The sequence below is a fragment of the Sus scrofa genome, chromosome 1 (assembly GCF_000003025.6).
Source record: "Sus scrofa isolate TJ Tabasco breed Duroc chromosome 1, Sscrofa11.1, whole genome shotgun sequence".
NCBI classification, from domain to species: domain Eukaryota; kingdom Metazoa; phylum Chordata; class Mammalia; order Artiodactyla; family Suidae; genus Sus; species Sus scrofa.
Window position 1 is genome coordinate 129,366,863 of NC_010443.5, and position 16,554 is coordinate 129,383,416.

At 42.9% G+C, this 16,554-nt stretch overlaps 1 protein-coding gene across 1 annotated transcript in view; it reads left to right on the forward strand.

Annotated features, from left to right (window-relative positions):
• EHD4 (EH domain containing 4) overlaps positions 7,653-16,554 on the forward strand; it is an 85,692-nt gene continuing 76,790 nt past the window's right edge. Inside the window, exon 1 of the mRNA XM_021097351.1 lies at positions 7,653-8,053. Within this exon, the coding sequence (XP_020953010.1) occupies positions 7,818-8,053 (236 nt within the window). The 5' untranslated portion in view covers positions 7,653-7,817. The remainder of the gene's footprint in view (positions 8,054-16,554) is intronic.

Consider the following 16,554-nt stretch of genomic DNA (forward strand, 5'->3'; position numbering starts at 1 on the left):
AATCCCCGGCCCTGTAACTTCTGCATGACACAACACAGAAAAAAAATAAATAAATAAAAGGAAGGAAGGAAGGAGAAAGAGAAAGAAAGAAAGAAAGAAAGAAAGAAAGAAAGAAAGAAAGAAAGAAAGAAAGAAAGAAAGAAAGAAAGAAAGAAAGAAAGAAAGAAAGAAAGAAAGAAAGAAAGAAAAAGCTCTCAAACCTTTAGCTCTGGCCAAGCTAATGTCCTAAGTTCTTGATTCATGTGCTCAAATTCCGTACCAGATAGTATTGCTTTTGCCACATAACCAAAAAAGTCTGAAGTGTCTTAAACAAAAGTTTATTTCTCCATATTTAATCAGAGACTCAGGTTCCTTTCAGCTCTTCTACCACCTAAGTTTTCCTTCTGGTCCAATACGGCTGCTAGAGCTCTACCCATCATGTCCACATTCCAGGCAGCAGGGAGGATAAAGCAGTCTGAGCATATTTCATATTATATAATGCCCTAAGTTTCATCTAGATTATGGCATGTGATAGGATTTCCTTCCTTTTTAAGGCTGAATAATATTTCATTGTATATATACATACAAATTTTGTCCATTCATCTAACAATCAACACTTGGGTTGCTTCCATCTCTTGACTACTGTGAATAGAGCTGATATGAACATGACTGTACAAATATCTCTTAGAGACCCTACCTTCAATTCTTTTGGCTGTATGCCCAGAAATGGGGTTGCTGGATAATATGGAAGTTCTATCTTTGTTTGAGAAACCACCTACTATTTCCCATAGCAATCTGCAGATTGCAGATTCACTTCTGCAATCTGCCTTTTTTCCACTAAGAACATATTCTAAGCATTTTCCCAGTCATTAATATTCTTCTTATATGCACAATTTTCAGAAACTGCACAGGAATCCATCATCTGCTTAACTAGTCTTTCATGGTGGAGCAACTAGTCAAAGCTTTTCATTATAAATGATATGCTGATAGACATTCCTTAGATAAAGCTTTACATTCACTATTCCCTCAGGATAAAATTCCTGAGATGTGTGAGCATGTCTAACCTAGACTAGTAAAGGTATAATTGACGTACAATAAACTGCATGTATTTAAAGTCCACAATTTGATGAGTTTTGACAGAAGTGTACAACTGTCAGCCATCACCACAAACAAGATAATGAGCAAATCCACCCCTACAAAAGTTTTCTTGTGCTCTTTGTAATCCTTCCCTTTGCTTCTTCCCTGCTGGGTCATGTGGTAGATGTATGCATCACTTTTAAAGAAACTATCAAACTGTTTTCCAAAGTGTTTGTACCATTTTACATTCCACTGGCAATGGATGAGAACTGCAGTTGCTCCACATCCTCACCAACAACTGATCAGACTTAATTTTAGACATTCTAATAGGCACATCGTAGTGTTCGGTGTGGTTTTAATTTGCATTTTCCTAACAATGAATGATGTTGGACATCTTCTCATGTGCTTATTTGCCACCCATGCATCTTCTTTAGTGAAGTATCCAAATATTTTCTTTCTATTTTTAAAATTGGGCAGTTAGTTTTCTTATTGGCAAGTTGTAAGCGGTCTTCAGGTATTCTGGATACAAGTCCTTTATCAGATATGTAATTTGCAAATGTCTTTTTGCAAATGTATTCTCAGTCTGTGATTTGTCTTTTCATTCTCTTTATGGTATCTTTCAAAGATCAAGAGTTCCTAATTTCGATGAAGTTCAGTTTATCAGTTTTTTTCTCTTATAGACCATGCTTTTAGTATCATCTAAGAAAACCTTCCCTACACAAGGTCGCAAAGATGTTCTGTTTTCGTCTAGAAATTTCATAATTTTAAGTCTTAAATTTATGTTTATAATCACTTTGAGATAATTTTTACATATGGTGCAAAGTAGAGATCAAAGTTCATCTTTTCAGATATAGATATCCAACCGTTCTAGCATTATTGGTTGAAAAGACTTTCCTTTAGCCATTAAATTGTCTTTGTATTTTGTCAAAAATCAATTGACCATATATATGTGTAGGTCTATGTCTAGACTCTATTTTTTCCATTGCTATATATTGGAACAACCTATATCTATCTTTATACCAATACCATGCTATCTTGATTTCTGTAGCTTTATAATAAGTTTTGAAATTAGGTAGTATAAGTCCTCTAACTTTGTTATTATTCAAAGTTGTTCTGTTTTAGGTCCTTTGCATTTACATGTGAATTTATTTATTTATTTATTTATTTATTTAGTCATTTATTTATCTATCTATTTTTGTCTTTTGAAGGCCGCACCCAAGGCATATGGAGGTTCCCAGGCTAGGGGTCCAATCGGAGCTGTAGCCACCGGCCTACGCCAGAGCCACAGCAACGCCAGATCCGAGCTGCCTCTGCGACCTACATCACAGCTTACGGCAACACCAGATCCTTAACCCACTGAGCAAGGCCAGGGATCGAACCAGCAACCTCATGGTTCCTAGCTGGATTATTCATTTCGGTTGTGCCACAACAGGAACTCCCCACATGTGAATTTAGAATCAGCTTGTCAATTAACAAAAATAAAAGCCTGCTGAGATTGCAGTAAATCTATATATCATTTTGGAGGAAATTGACATCTTAACAATATTGAGTCTTCTGATCCAAAAGCATGGTCTACATTTTCATTTTATTTAAGCCTTCTTTACTTCTCCCAGAAATGCTTTTTAATTCTCAGTGTATAGAACTCATACTTTTTTTTAGATTTATCCCTCTTAATTTACTATTTTGATGCTATTGCAAATGATAATGATTTTTTCTTTTTTTTTTTTTTTTTTTTTTTTTTGTCTTTTTACTGCCACACCTGAGGCATATGGAGGTTCCCAGGCTAGGGGTCAAATAGGAGTTATGGCTGCCAGCCTACACCTCAGCCACAGCAATGCAAGATCCAAGCTGCGTCTGCAACCTACACCACAACTTATGGCAATGGTTAACCCACTGAGCGAGGCCAGGGATCAAACCTGCGTCCTCATGGATGGTAGTCAGATTCGTTGCCAATGAGCCATGGCAGGAACTCTGCAAATGATAACTATTTTTTACTTCATTGCCCTATCATTCATTTCTAATATATAAAAATATAATATGAACATTTATATTATATAAGATAATAAATTTAAGGAATTCCCATGGTGGCTCAGCGGGAACGAATCTGACTAGTATCGGTTAGAATGAGGGTTCGACCCTTGGCCTCAGTGAGTTAAGTATCAGGTCTTGCTATGGTTGTGTCATAGGCCAGCACCTGTAACTTGGATTTGACCCCTAAACTGGGAACTTCCAGGAGTTCCCATCGTGGCGCAGTGGTTAACGAATCCGACTAGGAACCATGAGGTTGCTGGTTCGGTCCCTGCCCTTGCTCAGTGGGTTGGGGATCCGGCGTTGCCGTGGGCTATGGTGTAGTTTGCAGACGTGGCTCGGATCTGGCGTTGCTGTGGCTCTGGCGTAGGCCGGTGGCTACAGCTCCGATTGGACCCCTAGGCTGGGAACCTCCATATGCCGCGGGAGCGGCCCAAAGAAATAGCAAAAAAAGACAAAAAATAAATAAAAATAAAAATAAACTGGGAACTTCCACATGCCACACGTGTGGCGCTATAAAGCAAAAGCAAAATATTGATAAAAATAAATTCATCTTATATATAAAAATATAATAAAAATTTATGTCTTATACCCAACAACTTTGCTAAACTCATTAGTTCTAGTAGATTTTTTTGATAGATTCTATAGAATTTTCTACATAGATGATCATATTTTCTGCAAATAAAGACAGCTTTACTTCTTCCTATCCTATCTGGATACTTTTCTTTTTCTTGCCTTACTGTACTAACTAGAGCCTCTGGCACACTGTTAAGGAGAAATGGTATGAGTGGACATCTTTACCCTGTTCCTGATCTTAGAGGGAAATCAATCATTTCACCTTAAGGATGATGTTGAGAAGCAGAAGTCTTGAAGTGCATTTTCAAGATTTTTGAATAAATACAGAGTTCTCTTGTGGCCTAGTGGTTAAGGACTTGGCATTGTCACTGCTGTGGCACAACTTTGATCACTGGATGAGGAACTTTTGCATGCCACAGGTGCCGCCAAAAAAGAAAAAAAAAAAAAAAGGATTTTTGATAAGTACAGACTCCAGAAAATTGCCAATTTATTCCATCCCCAACAACGGAGGAGAAGGTATTTTTTCATATACCCGTGCCCATATTTGGCATCATCTTGGGAAAATAAGTCTGCCATTCTTAATGTTATCTATTTATTTTAAATTTGTTTATTTGATTACTACTGGGGATCAGTATCATTCAATTTTTACTATTAGTTGTCTTTTATCTTTAGTTGTATTCTGTTAGTTGTCTTTCTGTTCATTTGTCTATTGTAGTATTTATTTTATTTCCTAAGAATTTCATAGTAGCTTTTTAAGATTCTAATATCCTTAGTTAAATATAGCTATCATATATGTCTGTAATATTTACCCAATTTGTCTTTTGCCTTTTACTTTTGTTTATGCATTTGTTTGTTTATCTCTTTTTTTATTTTTTGCTTTTTAGGGCCGCACCTGCAGCATATGGAAGTTTCCAGGCTTGGGGTTGAGTCAGAGCTACAGCTGCTGGCCTATCCCACAGCTCACAGCAACACTGGATCCTTAACTCACTGAGCAAGGCTGAGGATCAAACCTGCACCCTCATGGATCCGAGTTGGGTTTGTTAACTACTGAGCCATGAGGGGAACTCCCTGTTTGTTTATCTTTTGGGGCCACAGCCTCGGCATGGGAAAGTTCCCAGGCTAGGGATTGAACCTGTGCCACAGCAGTGACAATGCTGGATCCTTAACCCACTAAGCCACCAGGGAACTTCTATATATACTATTTTTAATAGAATTTTTTAGAGAAGTCTTAGATTCACAGCAAAATTGAGTATGAATTACTGAGAGTTGCCATGTATCTGTTATTCCTCCAACACAGCCTTTCCCGCTATCAACATCCTACCCTATTACCATCCTGCATCAGAGTGCTACATATGCTACAATCAATGAACCTAACCTACACTTACACATCATCACCCCAAATCCATAGTTTACACTAGGATCCACAATTGGTGTTATACATTCTATGGATCTGGATGAATGTATAATGACATGTATCCACATTTATGTTATCATACAGAATTATTTTTAACTGCACTACAAATCTGTGCTCTTCTTATTCATTCTTCCCTCCTCCCTAACCCCAGGCAACCACTGATCTTTTTATGGTCTTCATGGTTTTGCCTTCTCTAGAATGTCATATAGTAGCAATCATCCAGTGTGCAGCCTTTTTAGATCGGCCTCTTCCACTTAGTAATATAGATTTAGGTTTCCTCCATGTCTTTTCCTGGCTTGATAGTTCATTTCTTTTCATTTTTTATTTTTATTTTTATTTTTTTTTGTCTTTTTAGTTATTTCTTGGGCCGCTCCCGCGGCATATGGAGGTTCCCAGGCTAGGGGTCTAATCGGAGCTGTAGCCACCAGCCTACACCAAAGCCACAGCAACGCGGGATCCGAGCCGCGTCTGCAGCCTACACCACAGCTCACGGCAACGCCGGATCGTTAACCCACTGAGCAAGGGCAGGGACCGAACCCGCGACCTCATGGTTCCTAGTCGGATTCGTTAACCACTGCGCCACGATGGGAACTCCTCATTTTTTATTTTTTATTTTGTCTTTTTGGGGTCATACCCACAGCATATGGAGATTCCTAGGCTAGGGGTCCAATCCAGGCTACAGCTGCCAGCTTACACCACAGCCACAGCAACACAAGATCTGAGCTGAGTCTGCGACCTACACCACGGGTCAAGGCAACGCCAGATCCTTAACCCACTGTCAGGGATCAAACCGGCATCTTCATGGATGCTAGTCAGGTTCGTTAACCGCTGAGCCACAACAGGAACTCCTCATTTCTTTTTAGCTGAATAATATTCCACTGTCTAAACATACCACAGTTTGTTAATCCATTCATCTAGTTAAGGACACCTTAGTTGCTTCCAAGTTGAGACATTTCGGAATAAACTTCTGTAAATATTTGTGTGTGGCTTCTGTGTTGACATAAGTTTTCAACTTATTTGGGTAAATACCAAGAAGAGCAATTTCTGGATCCCATGGCAAGAGTATGTTTATATGGGTTTGTGTTTTATGTACTTAAAAAAACAATGAAGGCTTTACTTTTTTGTTGAGAAACCTACCTTTTTAAAATAATTTTTCTTTTATTTTAATTAGGCTTTTCCCTTCCAAAATTTTACAAATCTTCAGTAGCTTCTGAAGTAGTAGTTCTCCTTCTAGTAGATCTGTGGTGTCATTTTGACATTTCAGTCTTTGCTTTATTTTAACATAAAGCAGACATCTAACTTCATTTTCTCTTGGCTTTCTTTTCACTTCCCTGGTTACATATAGCTCCCTCTAAATATTTTATCCACACAACTCTAAAGGAGTTCCCATTTTACAAACAAGGAAACAGAGGCAGCGAGGAAACTCATTGCATTTAAAGTCACATAGCCATTAGTTTATATAGTCAGAATTCAAACCTAGTTCTTTTGATGACAAATCCTGTTTGCTCCACACAGCTTTGGTACTCAAAGTATGATCCATGGAAAAGCAGCATTGACAGAACTGGGAGACTGTTAGAAATGCAGCCTTGGGTTCCATCCCATACTCTGATTCAGAATCTGCATTTCTATCAAGTTTGACAAGCACTGTAGTGCATCCTCTTTCCCCAAAGTAAAGGTACACAGAATCACCTGGGGCTGCTTGTTGAGCTTCATTCCTCCTCAATGTTTTAACTCAGAAGGTCTGGGGTGATGACCAGAAATCTGCATGTTAACAAGCATCCGAGGTGCCTCACCACCACCACACTTGAGAAACTCTCTAAAACAACAGAGAACTATTCTAAAACTGTAACCTAGGGTACCAAAAATGATGGCTGATTATTTCTTCTAATTTCAATTTAGATGTGTCCTTTTCACCTGAAAAAGAGATTGGCTAGAAGGTAGCAGTAACTCTTTTCATGTCAATGTGTGGAAAATAGATTGTAATCATGAGGATGATGACTAAATCTTCGATTTTACAGAAAATTAAAGAAAACAAAGGGCAAAAGGCCTTCGATGGAGCCAGAATTTAGTAGAGGCAGCTGTGGATATGTAGGAGAACCATCTACCTAGGTAGATTGAGGCTGCGTACCTTACTTCAAATTTTATCAATTATGTGTCTTCACAACTAAAACGAGGTTTATAATAACCTGCCAGTGGGTAGAAAGAACCTGTTTGTCAACTTTCTGAACTTTTGCCCCTAGTGTCGACGTCCATAGGGCTGCGATGAGTAAACGCTCCGGGAGACTAAGCAGCCTCTGCAGGCTTGTTTTCTACCAGCTCAGATTTGCCCGGAAGCCGACGCCACCTGGCCAGAGGTGGAGCCCCGGCGACCCAAGCAGGCCCCTCGGCGGGTCAGTCTGTGCCTGAGGGTTCGAGAAACACCCTCTGCCCCGCCCAGTCCTTCCGAAGGTCTCCGTCATCAATAATTCATTAAGAGCCTCCTCTCCATTGGCTAGCGCCTCCACCCGCGCTGGCAGCGGCCCAATGAGGAACGAGTTGAGAGAGCTCTTCTGAATAGTGAACGAGCTCACGTGACGTAGCGACCGGGGATTGGCTAAAACGGCGCGAGGCGAGACCAGTCCGGGCGGGCGTGGTTAGGGCAGCTCGGTGTTGCCGGGGAGGGTCGAACCCGGAGGAGGGTCGGAGCTCGGAACCAGGACCGAGAGGGCGAGCGCGGGGCTCGGACGGGTGGACCGGCGTCAGGATGTTCAGCTGGATGGGGCGGCAGGCAGGCGGGCGGGAGCGCGCGGGCGGCGCGGACGCCGTGCAGACGGTGACGGGCGGCCTGCGCTCGCTCTACCTGCGCAAGGTGCTACCGCTGGAGGAGGCGTACCGCTTCCACGAGTTCCACTCGCCCGCGCTGGAGGACGCCGACTTTGAGAACAAGCCTATGATCCTGCTGGTGGGCCAGTACAGCACCGGCAAGACCACCTTTATCAGGTAACCGTCCCCGCCCGCCTCTCACCCCTGCCTGGACCCGTCTCCCACCACCTACGTGGAGACGGTCCTCCCCACGTGTGTGCGTGTTGTCACTAGCCTTTCGCCGTCCTCGGACCTCCTGCTGTGCCCACTTTCCCCTTGAAGGACCCCTCTCGTAGCTGCTTCTTCCTCCAGCATCGGCGTGACCACAGGTTCCTTGTCTGAGTGCGGTGCCCGGGTGTCCGAAGCCCCGCCTGGGGCGCGGCCGCCGGAGTAGGGACGCTGCCTGAAGTGTCCTCGGAACTCCTCCGCGAACTCTGAGCCCTCCTTCCTTGCTTTTGGAAAGGCAGTTCTCTGGCTAGCTTTATCTTGTCACCATAGCCCGGGGACCCGGAAAAGGGAAGGAAAGCAAGGCTACAATAAGCACTTTCCTGATGAGCGAGTGAGGCCCAGGGCTGGTAATGGGGACAGAGGTGTGGGATATCAGAATGTGTTATGAGTCAAACTGGCAAAGTTAAACCCCTAGCACAGTGCCCGGCGTATAACTTTATTATGAATGAATGAATGAATGAATGAATGAAAACAGAATATTGCCCGCCCCCTTCCCTTGCAGTTCTTCCATGCTGCCCCCCCACCACGGGGTTGGGCGTTGGGAGATGGGGTAGAGGCCGCCTTGATCCTACACTTGCACAGCCTCCCTTTATCCTGCCACAGGAAGTTAGCTGTGTGGAGCAGCCGCGCCAGCGCTCAGTGGAACTAAGGGGGAGTGTCATGTTACTATTCGTTAGTTTCCATTTCTTAGATGGGTCATTCCCTCCTCCCTCGCCCTTGACAACTGAAAATATTTGTCATGCTTGCTGTGTCTCTAAAAGCAAACAATTACTGTGCATGCCTTGACAGTTCAAATCATATAGTTCCAGAAGTGATTTTTGATGGGAAATAATTTATGTGGAAACAGATTGCCTTTTGAAGAGACTATTTTATTTTTAAAGCAGCTGGTATATTAACACTAACTTTCTTTGGTTGGGAGACTTATTTTCCTGGTTTTAACTCTGTGTCAGTTGAAACAAAGTGACTGATCATTTAATTTAAGGTTTTGGCCCATGGCTTTTGAAATGGTAACAGTCTCTTCATTGATGTTCAACAGGTGTTCAGAAAACTGCAGCTATATTTGGATACAAGCCATTTCTATTTAGTAGCGGCCTCTTTTCCTCCACTCCAGTGACCTAAATAGTTCCTACAAATAGAGTAGTTGTCACTACAGAAAATATGTTCAATCCAGGTCTGCAGAGATACTATGAATGAACTCAACAAAGCAAATATATTATATTGAAATATAGTTCTAGACAGTAAATTGAATGTGAAGAAAATAATTTTGAATTGCTTTATTTGATACTTATTAATAGGCTGAAAAGAATATTAACTGTCACCTCGCCAACACTCAGAATGAACCATAGGAATATTACAATAATTGAAACCTTGAAAGATGATAGACACTACCTTTAAGATCTCTATAATACTAACCAGTTTTTAAGTATATGGGCCAATGAAGTGTTATGACCAAGTAGTACAAGAGGGGGAGGTGGACCTACTCTTGGAAATATACAGATAAAGGGTAAGAAGGTAGCATTGTTATAATTGTAGTCTCAGACATTAGTGGTGGCATGTTCACAGCACCCCAGGTTGTTCTTCCCTCTGTCCTTGTGGTGGGGGCTTTATCATGGGGTCAGGGAGCTGCTGTTGACACTGCTAATCTGGATGTGATGTGGCCCTCTCTCTGCTCCCACAGACTGGCTAACAAGCAAGCCTGAGGCAGGAGAACAAATCCACAGGAACATGAATTGATCTTTTTTTTCCCAGTTTACTATTTCATTATATTATTTCCCACTCTTCTCTTTGTTTCATCATTTGGGGGAGTTTTGTGGAATAGCTAAGCATAGTTTGAAGAAAAATTTCAAGATCTGGCAACTCCATCCAAATGAACCACTTCTCAGGAGGCAACAGAGACCCATGTGCAACACCAGGGTGAGGAAGGAGTTGCCTTATCCAGAAGTCACTTGCTCTGGAGACCTTCCCTGGCTTAGGTGACTTTGTTGTTAGGCAGCAGGCACAAAAGCAGACCTCCGAGGGTAGAAGAAAGTCAGGACAGAAAGCTTGGTGAGGCACCAGAGACCTGAGTTTGGTTTCAGAGTGGAGCTGGGAGGAACCGTGTAGCTTCTGGGAGGAGAGCCTCAATACAAAAAGGCAGCTGTCCTCTAGAGTCCTGCACTGGCCCGGGGGAGCAGAGGTGTTGGCCTGGTGCTGACCTTCCTGGAACATGCCTTCATCCATGTCTATGTTTTCTCCGAGGCTAGTCTGTGCCTAGGTAGTTTGCTTCTAGCCGCTGAGAACTGAAAGCTTGTATTTGGCCATGGGGTACACCTATCTGCATTGTCAGAGATTCCTGCACATCCCAAGAGGTCACTGGTCACACGGGTCCTGCACTGATGTAGAGGGGAACTTCTCTCATTGTAAAGCTACCCAGTAAGGCCTTTGGTGTACATTCCACACCCTTAATGAAGCCATACTCTTCCTTCCTTTTGACCGATATTTGGGAAGAACTAAGAGCCTCCCTAAAGCTGTTCATCAAGGGTGAGGGAATTAAGTGTGTGCTGTGGTCTAATGAAGAGGCGTCCTCAATTGGGTGGTTGAAAAGCCTGAGTGTCAAGAAACTATGCCCACTCCTGCCCGGAAGTTCACCACGATGGTCCCAAGGGGAGGAAGAGGATGGGCGGAAGGAGCGTCTTAATGGACTCCCCTCACATGCATCACAAAGCTGGCCCAGAACTTCCGGAGATGTGTGTCAAAGTGTCTTTGGGTAGAATCAGAATGGCTGATAAACCTATTGTCTCACTGACACTTTTAATTCTCAGAAGACAGAGAATGCAGTGGGAGGAACAGTTGGTGCCCTGCCTCTGACCAGTAAGAATTGGCCAGAGCAGGAGAAGACATGTGCAAGGAGGAAGTGGCCATGTCATGGTAGATTCTTTAACAGCCAAGGAAGGCTGGATATATTGGCCAGGCTTATATCTAAAACCCAAGGAAAACAGATTTCAGAGTTTCCCACCGAAAATCCCTGGCCCAGGTGCTGTGAAGGAGGTCATTTCCACTTAGAGGATGCGAGGTTCACCAAAAATCAATTCAAACTGCACAATTGCAACTTCTGATTTTTAAGAGCTCCTCTTTCTCTCTTCCTCCTACACCTTGTCTTGTTCTCTGAAAAAAAAAAAAATATTCTAATGAGGAAAAAAGAAGGAAGTCAGTCACTCAAGAAACTATATAGACTTTAAAAGGATAGAGACCAGGAGTTCCCATCATGGTGCAGTGGTTAACGAATCTGACTAGTAACCATGACGTTGCAGGTTTGATCCCTGTCCTTGCTTAGTGGGTTAAGGATCCGGTGTTACCGTGAGCTGTGGTGTAGGTCACAGATGCGGATCGGATCCTGCATTGCTGTGGCTCTGGTGTAGGCTGGCGGCTATAGCTCTGATTTGACCCCTAGCCTAGGAACCTCCATATGCCATGGGTGTGGCCCTAGAAAAGACAAAAAGACAAAAAAAAAAATTAAAAATAAAATAAATAAAAGGGTAGAGACCCAGGCAGTTAGGCAAGAAAATAAATAGAAGGAATGTAGATTGGAAATGAAGAAGCAAAACCGTCCCTGTTCTCAGAGGCCATCATCTTGTAAATGGAAAAGCCTAAGGATTCAGGAAAATTCTTAAAAAAAAAAGTCTTTAACAAGTTCAGCAAAGAATCAGGACATAAGATTAATATACAGAATCATATTTCTATACACTAACAATGAACAATCTGAAAATGAAATTAAAACAATTCCAGGAGTTCCCACTGTGGCACCATGGGTTAAGAATCCAACTGCAGCAGCTCAGGTCACTGCGGAAATGTGGCTTTGATCCCCGGTACAGCGCTCTGAGTCAAAGGATCTGGTGTTAACCACAGCTGTGACTCGGATCCAGTCCCTGGCTGGGGAACTTCCATATTGCTGTGGGTGTGGCCATAATAAAAAAAAAAAAAAAGAAGAGGAAAGAAAACAATTCCATTTATAATAGCATCTAAAAGAATAAAATACTTAGGAGTTAATATAACAAAAGCAAAACTTAGGCACTAAAAACTGCGAAACTTCGTTGAAAGAAATCTTTTTTAAAAAAGGAAGACATTGCATGTTCATGAATTGGAAGACTTAATATTTTTAGAATGGGAAGTTCCTGTCATGGCTAAGTGGTAACGAACCCATGGAGTAACCATGAGGAGGCGATTTCAATCCCTGGCCTCACTCTCTTTTGCAGTCATGGCTTGGATCCCGAGTCGCTGTGACTGGTTTAGGCCAGCAACTACAGCACCGGTTCTACCCCTAGCCTGGCAGCCTCCATGTGCTGCAGGTGTGGCCCTAAAAAGACAAAAGACAAATATGTATGTGTGTATGTGTATATATATATATATATATATATATATATATATATATATATATATTAGAATGGCAGTACTACTTAAAGTGATCTTTAGATTGACTGCAATCCTAGCAAAAATTCCAATTGCCTTCTTTATAGAAGTTGACAAGCTGATTCTAAAATTCACATAGAAATGTGAGGGATCCGCAATAGCCAAAACAATCTTGAAAAACTCATTGAAATTGGAGTTCCCATAGTTTGATTGCAAAACTTATAAAGCCACAGTAAATAAGACAGTGTGATGCTGGTGTAAGGATAGACATATAGATAATTGAATAGAGTTGAGAGTCCAGCGATAAGCCCATACAGCTCTGATAAATTTGTTTTTTCAGAGATTCTAAGACAAATTCAGTGGGGGAAAAATACTCTTTTTAACAAACAATGATGGGACAACTGGATATCCATACTGCGAAAGAAATAGAGAGTGACTTCTAATGGGTACAGGGGTTTTTGTTGGGGGGGGTGGAAATGTTCTGAAATTAGTGATATTAGTTGCACAACTTCGTAAATATACTAAAAACCACAGAATTGTGCCCTTTGAAAGGGTGAGTTTTGTGGCATATGAATTATATGCCAATTAAAAATGTAAAACAGTTGAGTCCTTCAATATTAAGCATCCCATGATTTAATTCCTGTAATTCTACAATTAGTGCCAGTCAATTAATTTCTGCATCAGTGTGTAATAATTTAAAATAAAAATGGATGCCAGAAATAAAACAAAGACTAAAAAGTGGAAATAAGCTGAAAGAACAAAGGACAAAAGGAACTAGAGTAGGCAGGAGAAAAAGGGAATACAAACAGCTACCATACCATCCCTATATTTTTTCCTTGTATATTCTTGTCAGTATATAAACATGTGCATTCTTCATAACACTCAAGATAGTAAAATGAAGGTATGTTTTCCTAGCGAATGTTTGATAAAGTAATTATGCTTTCAAACTTTAAACATTGCTTAAACATAGCATTAACAGGGAAAAGGGAGCCAGGGTTTCCACATACAAAGCTGAGAACAGGGTTTGTGGACAGTATGAAGCATTAAGAAGCTGGAGTGAGTGGACTGAGAGGGCAGAAATACCTCAGGCAAATGAAAAAGACTTTTTAGATATGATAAGAACAAGAAAAAGAATCAGGAAGTGATAGGCCCACTGCTTGGGACCCTTGCCGTAACAGTAACAGAAAGCAGAACTACTCAGCTATTATTTTGCTTCCTCTTTTTCTGTCAAGGAAAATGCTCCAGAGATGGTAGAAGGGAACCCAGCCCTGTTTGAGATGGTGAGGAACTCCCCAGGGCCTGGCAGAGGCAAGACTCAGTAAATACCTGGGTGGAGAGAGGGTTGGGAGGCCTGTCTAGGAAAACTGGCAGTTGTGCTCAAAGAACTGTGGTGATTTGTAAGAAACTATGAACAATATGAAAAGTATCAGAAAATTGAAAGCAGGCCAACGTCCGAGTTTTCAAAAATGGGGCCTGGGGGATAGATTTTGTTTAAGGACAAAGCTCTACTTCGTTCCTTTGATAAGCTCTAGATTCCATTACTAAAGAGAAGTATAGATATTCACTAGAAGGCAGCCTGATTCATTTATTTAAAAAAAAAAAAAAGATGGAGTTCCCTTTGCGGCGCAGTGGAAATGAATCCGACTAGGAACCATGAAGATGCAGGTTGAATCCCTGGCCTTGCTCAGTGGGTTAAGGATCTGGTGTTGCCATGAGCTGTGGTGTGTGTCGCAGACACGACTCGGATCCCACGTTGCTGTGGCTCCAGCGGAGGCCGGCAGCTGTAGCTCTGATTTGACCTCTAGCCTGGGAACCTCCATGTGTTGCGGGTGGGGCCCTTAAAAAAAAAAAAAAAAAAAACTATTAAGGAAACACTGGGACCCGGGTGGATGGTTCTCACCCTCATTCAGATGTTGGACCTCTGGAAATCATAGTCTTCTGTGGTAAATACCATGCCCTTTACAGATCTCTCTGAAATACTGAAACATTTGACTTTTACCGAAGAATAGACTATATTTACAATATACCCTATAAGATTGTACTGACCCACCCTAGTGTTCCTTTACTCAAATAATATTGAGTTCAGGGATGGGCCCAGCCATCGCAGACTATTGTAAGAATCAAGCCATGAGGGCTCTGGGTGACAAGAGCGGTGACACTAAAGCACAGGATGACATGGGAGCAGGTTGGGAGACTGGAAAAGGCCTCCCTGAGGACACAACCTAAAAGCTGAGCCCTGAGGAGTGTGCCAGAATTCACTGCCCCAAGGAGACAGGACAGTGAAAGTGATAAAGTGCCAATGATGAGGCCCAGGTTTGGGTAACCAGGAAGGTGGTCGAGCTTCTGATGAGATGGGGACACAGGATGGCAGGGGGCCATGCTTTTGAATTTAGATTTAAGCTTAAGTGAACACCCAGGTGTAGAGCCCATGAGGGGTTGGACATATGGGTATGGAGCTTGTGGAGATGCTGGGGAAAGCATCACCAGGGAGGTGGAGTAATGCCAGGGGAGGATGGTGGTCCAGAGCCATCCTAGGGCTCTTTGGGTTGCAAGTGACAGAAATTCAACCACAAAAGCCTTTATAAAAGGTCCGTGTGTTCCCATGAAACTGATGGGGCCAGAGTGTGCTAGCTTCCGGCCGGGCCTAGAACCCTGTCTCAGCTCTGCTGCCTTCCTCACTTTGGCTTCCTCCTCAGGCAGTGGGTGGGCAGGTGGCCCCCTCCAATTACAGACCCACATTCGGCCATCTCAGCAACCCCAGTGAGGAAGAAAATAATCTCTTCCCCCATAGTTTCAGCTAAAGTCTCAGGTTTGAGTTTCATTGGCTCGACATTGGCCACATCCTGTCCCAGAACGAGTCCCTTGAGCCAGGGGAATGAAGTAGCCATGCTACTGAGTGGGATATTCAGCCCCCAACCCACATGGACTAAGAGTGGGGAGAGGTGACCCCTTGGGGTATGGCTGTCAAAAGGGGAAAATGGATGCTGGACAGGTGGGACAAGAGATGGCCCCCACAAAAGCTGGGGAAGGAGAGAGGGGTGGTCAGATGATTCTGGGGAAAAAAGTGAAACAGAACCAATGGATTGGAGCCATCAGGAGCCAGGGTAACCTCGGCCAGTGCTGTCCATGTCAGTAAGTGATGGTGATGGAAGCCAGATGGTGGAGGGTTGAGGAGTGAGTGGGAGGTAAAGCGTCAAATATAGAAAACTCTTAGCAACTGGCACCGAAGGGGAGGAACTGTGTCCTGGTCACAGGGATTCCGGAGATTTGGCTGAGGAGCATGACCTTAGCAGAGTTAGAAGTTGATGGAAGGGGCCTGGGAGGGAGAGCAGCTGATGTTTCAGAAGCCCAAGAGGAGGAGGGATAGAGGACCATACGGGGCAGGCTGAGTGTGGTGGCATTGGTGGTGGCAGTCAGCTCGGTGAGACACCGTGGGTTGGCTTCTTGTCCACTCATTGCATCATCTACCTAACAAACAATAGTGGTGCCAGAGAATTAGAAGAAATGAAATCTAGACGCTTCTAAAAGATACTCAATATACTTGGCAAAACTTGGAAAATTATGCACCAGAAAACTCTGGTTCCTGGATCTGTCTTCAGATCTGAATCACCCAGAGATCTTCTGAAACAGGTCCCAGGGCCTCATCCCAGACCTTGTGAATTGCTCTTTCTCTGTTTTGTTTTGTTTTTGTCTTTTTGCCTTTTCTAGGGCCGCTCTCGCGGCATATGGAGGTTCCCAGGCTAGGGGTTGAATCAGAGCTATAGCTGCCAGCCTCCGCTGGAGCCACAGCAATGTGGGATCCGAGCCGCGCCTGCAACTTACACCACAGCTCACAGGAATGCCAGATCCTTAACCCACTGAGCTAAGGCCAGGGATCGAACCTGCAACCTCATGGTTCCTAGTTGGATTCGTTAACCACTGAGCTGCAGTGGGAACTCCAGAATTGCTCTTTCTCTGGATGATACTGAGAAATCTGTTTTTATTTTTATAGACTACCTCGCATGATGACTCTTAGGCAGCATCCC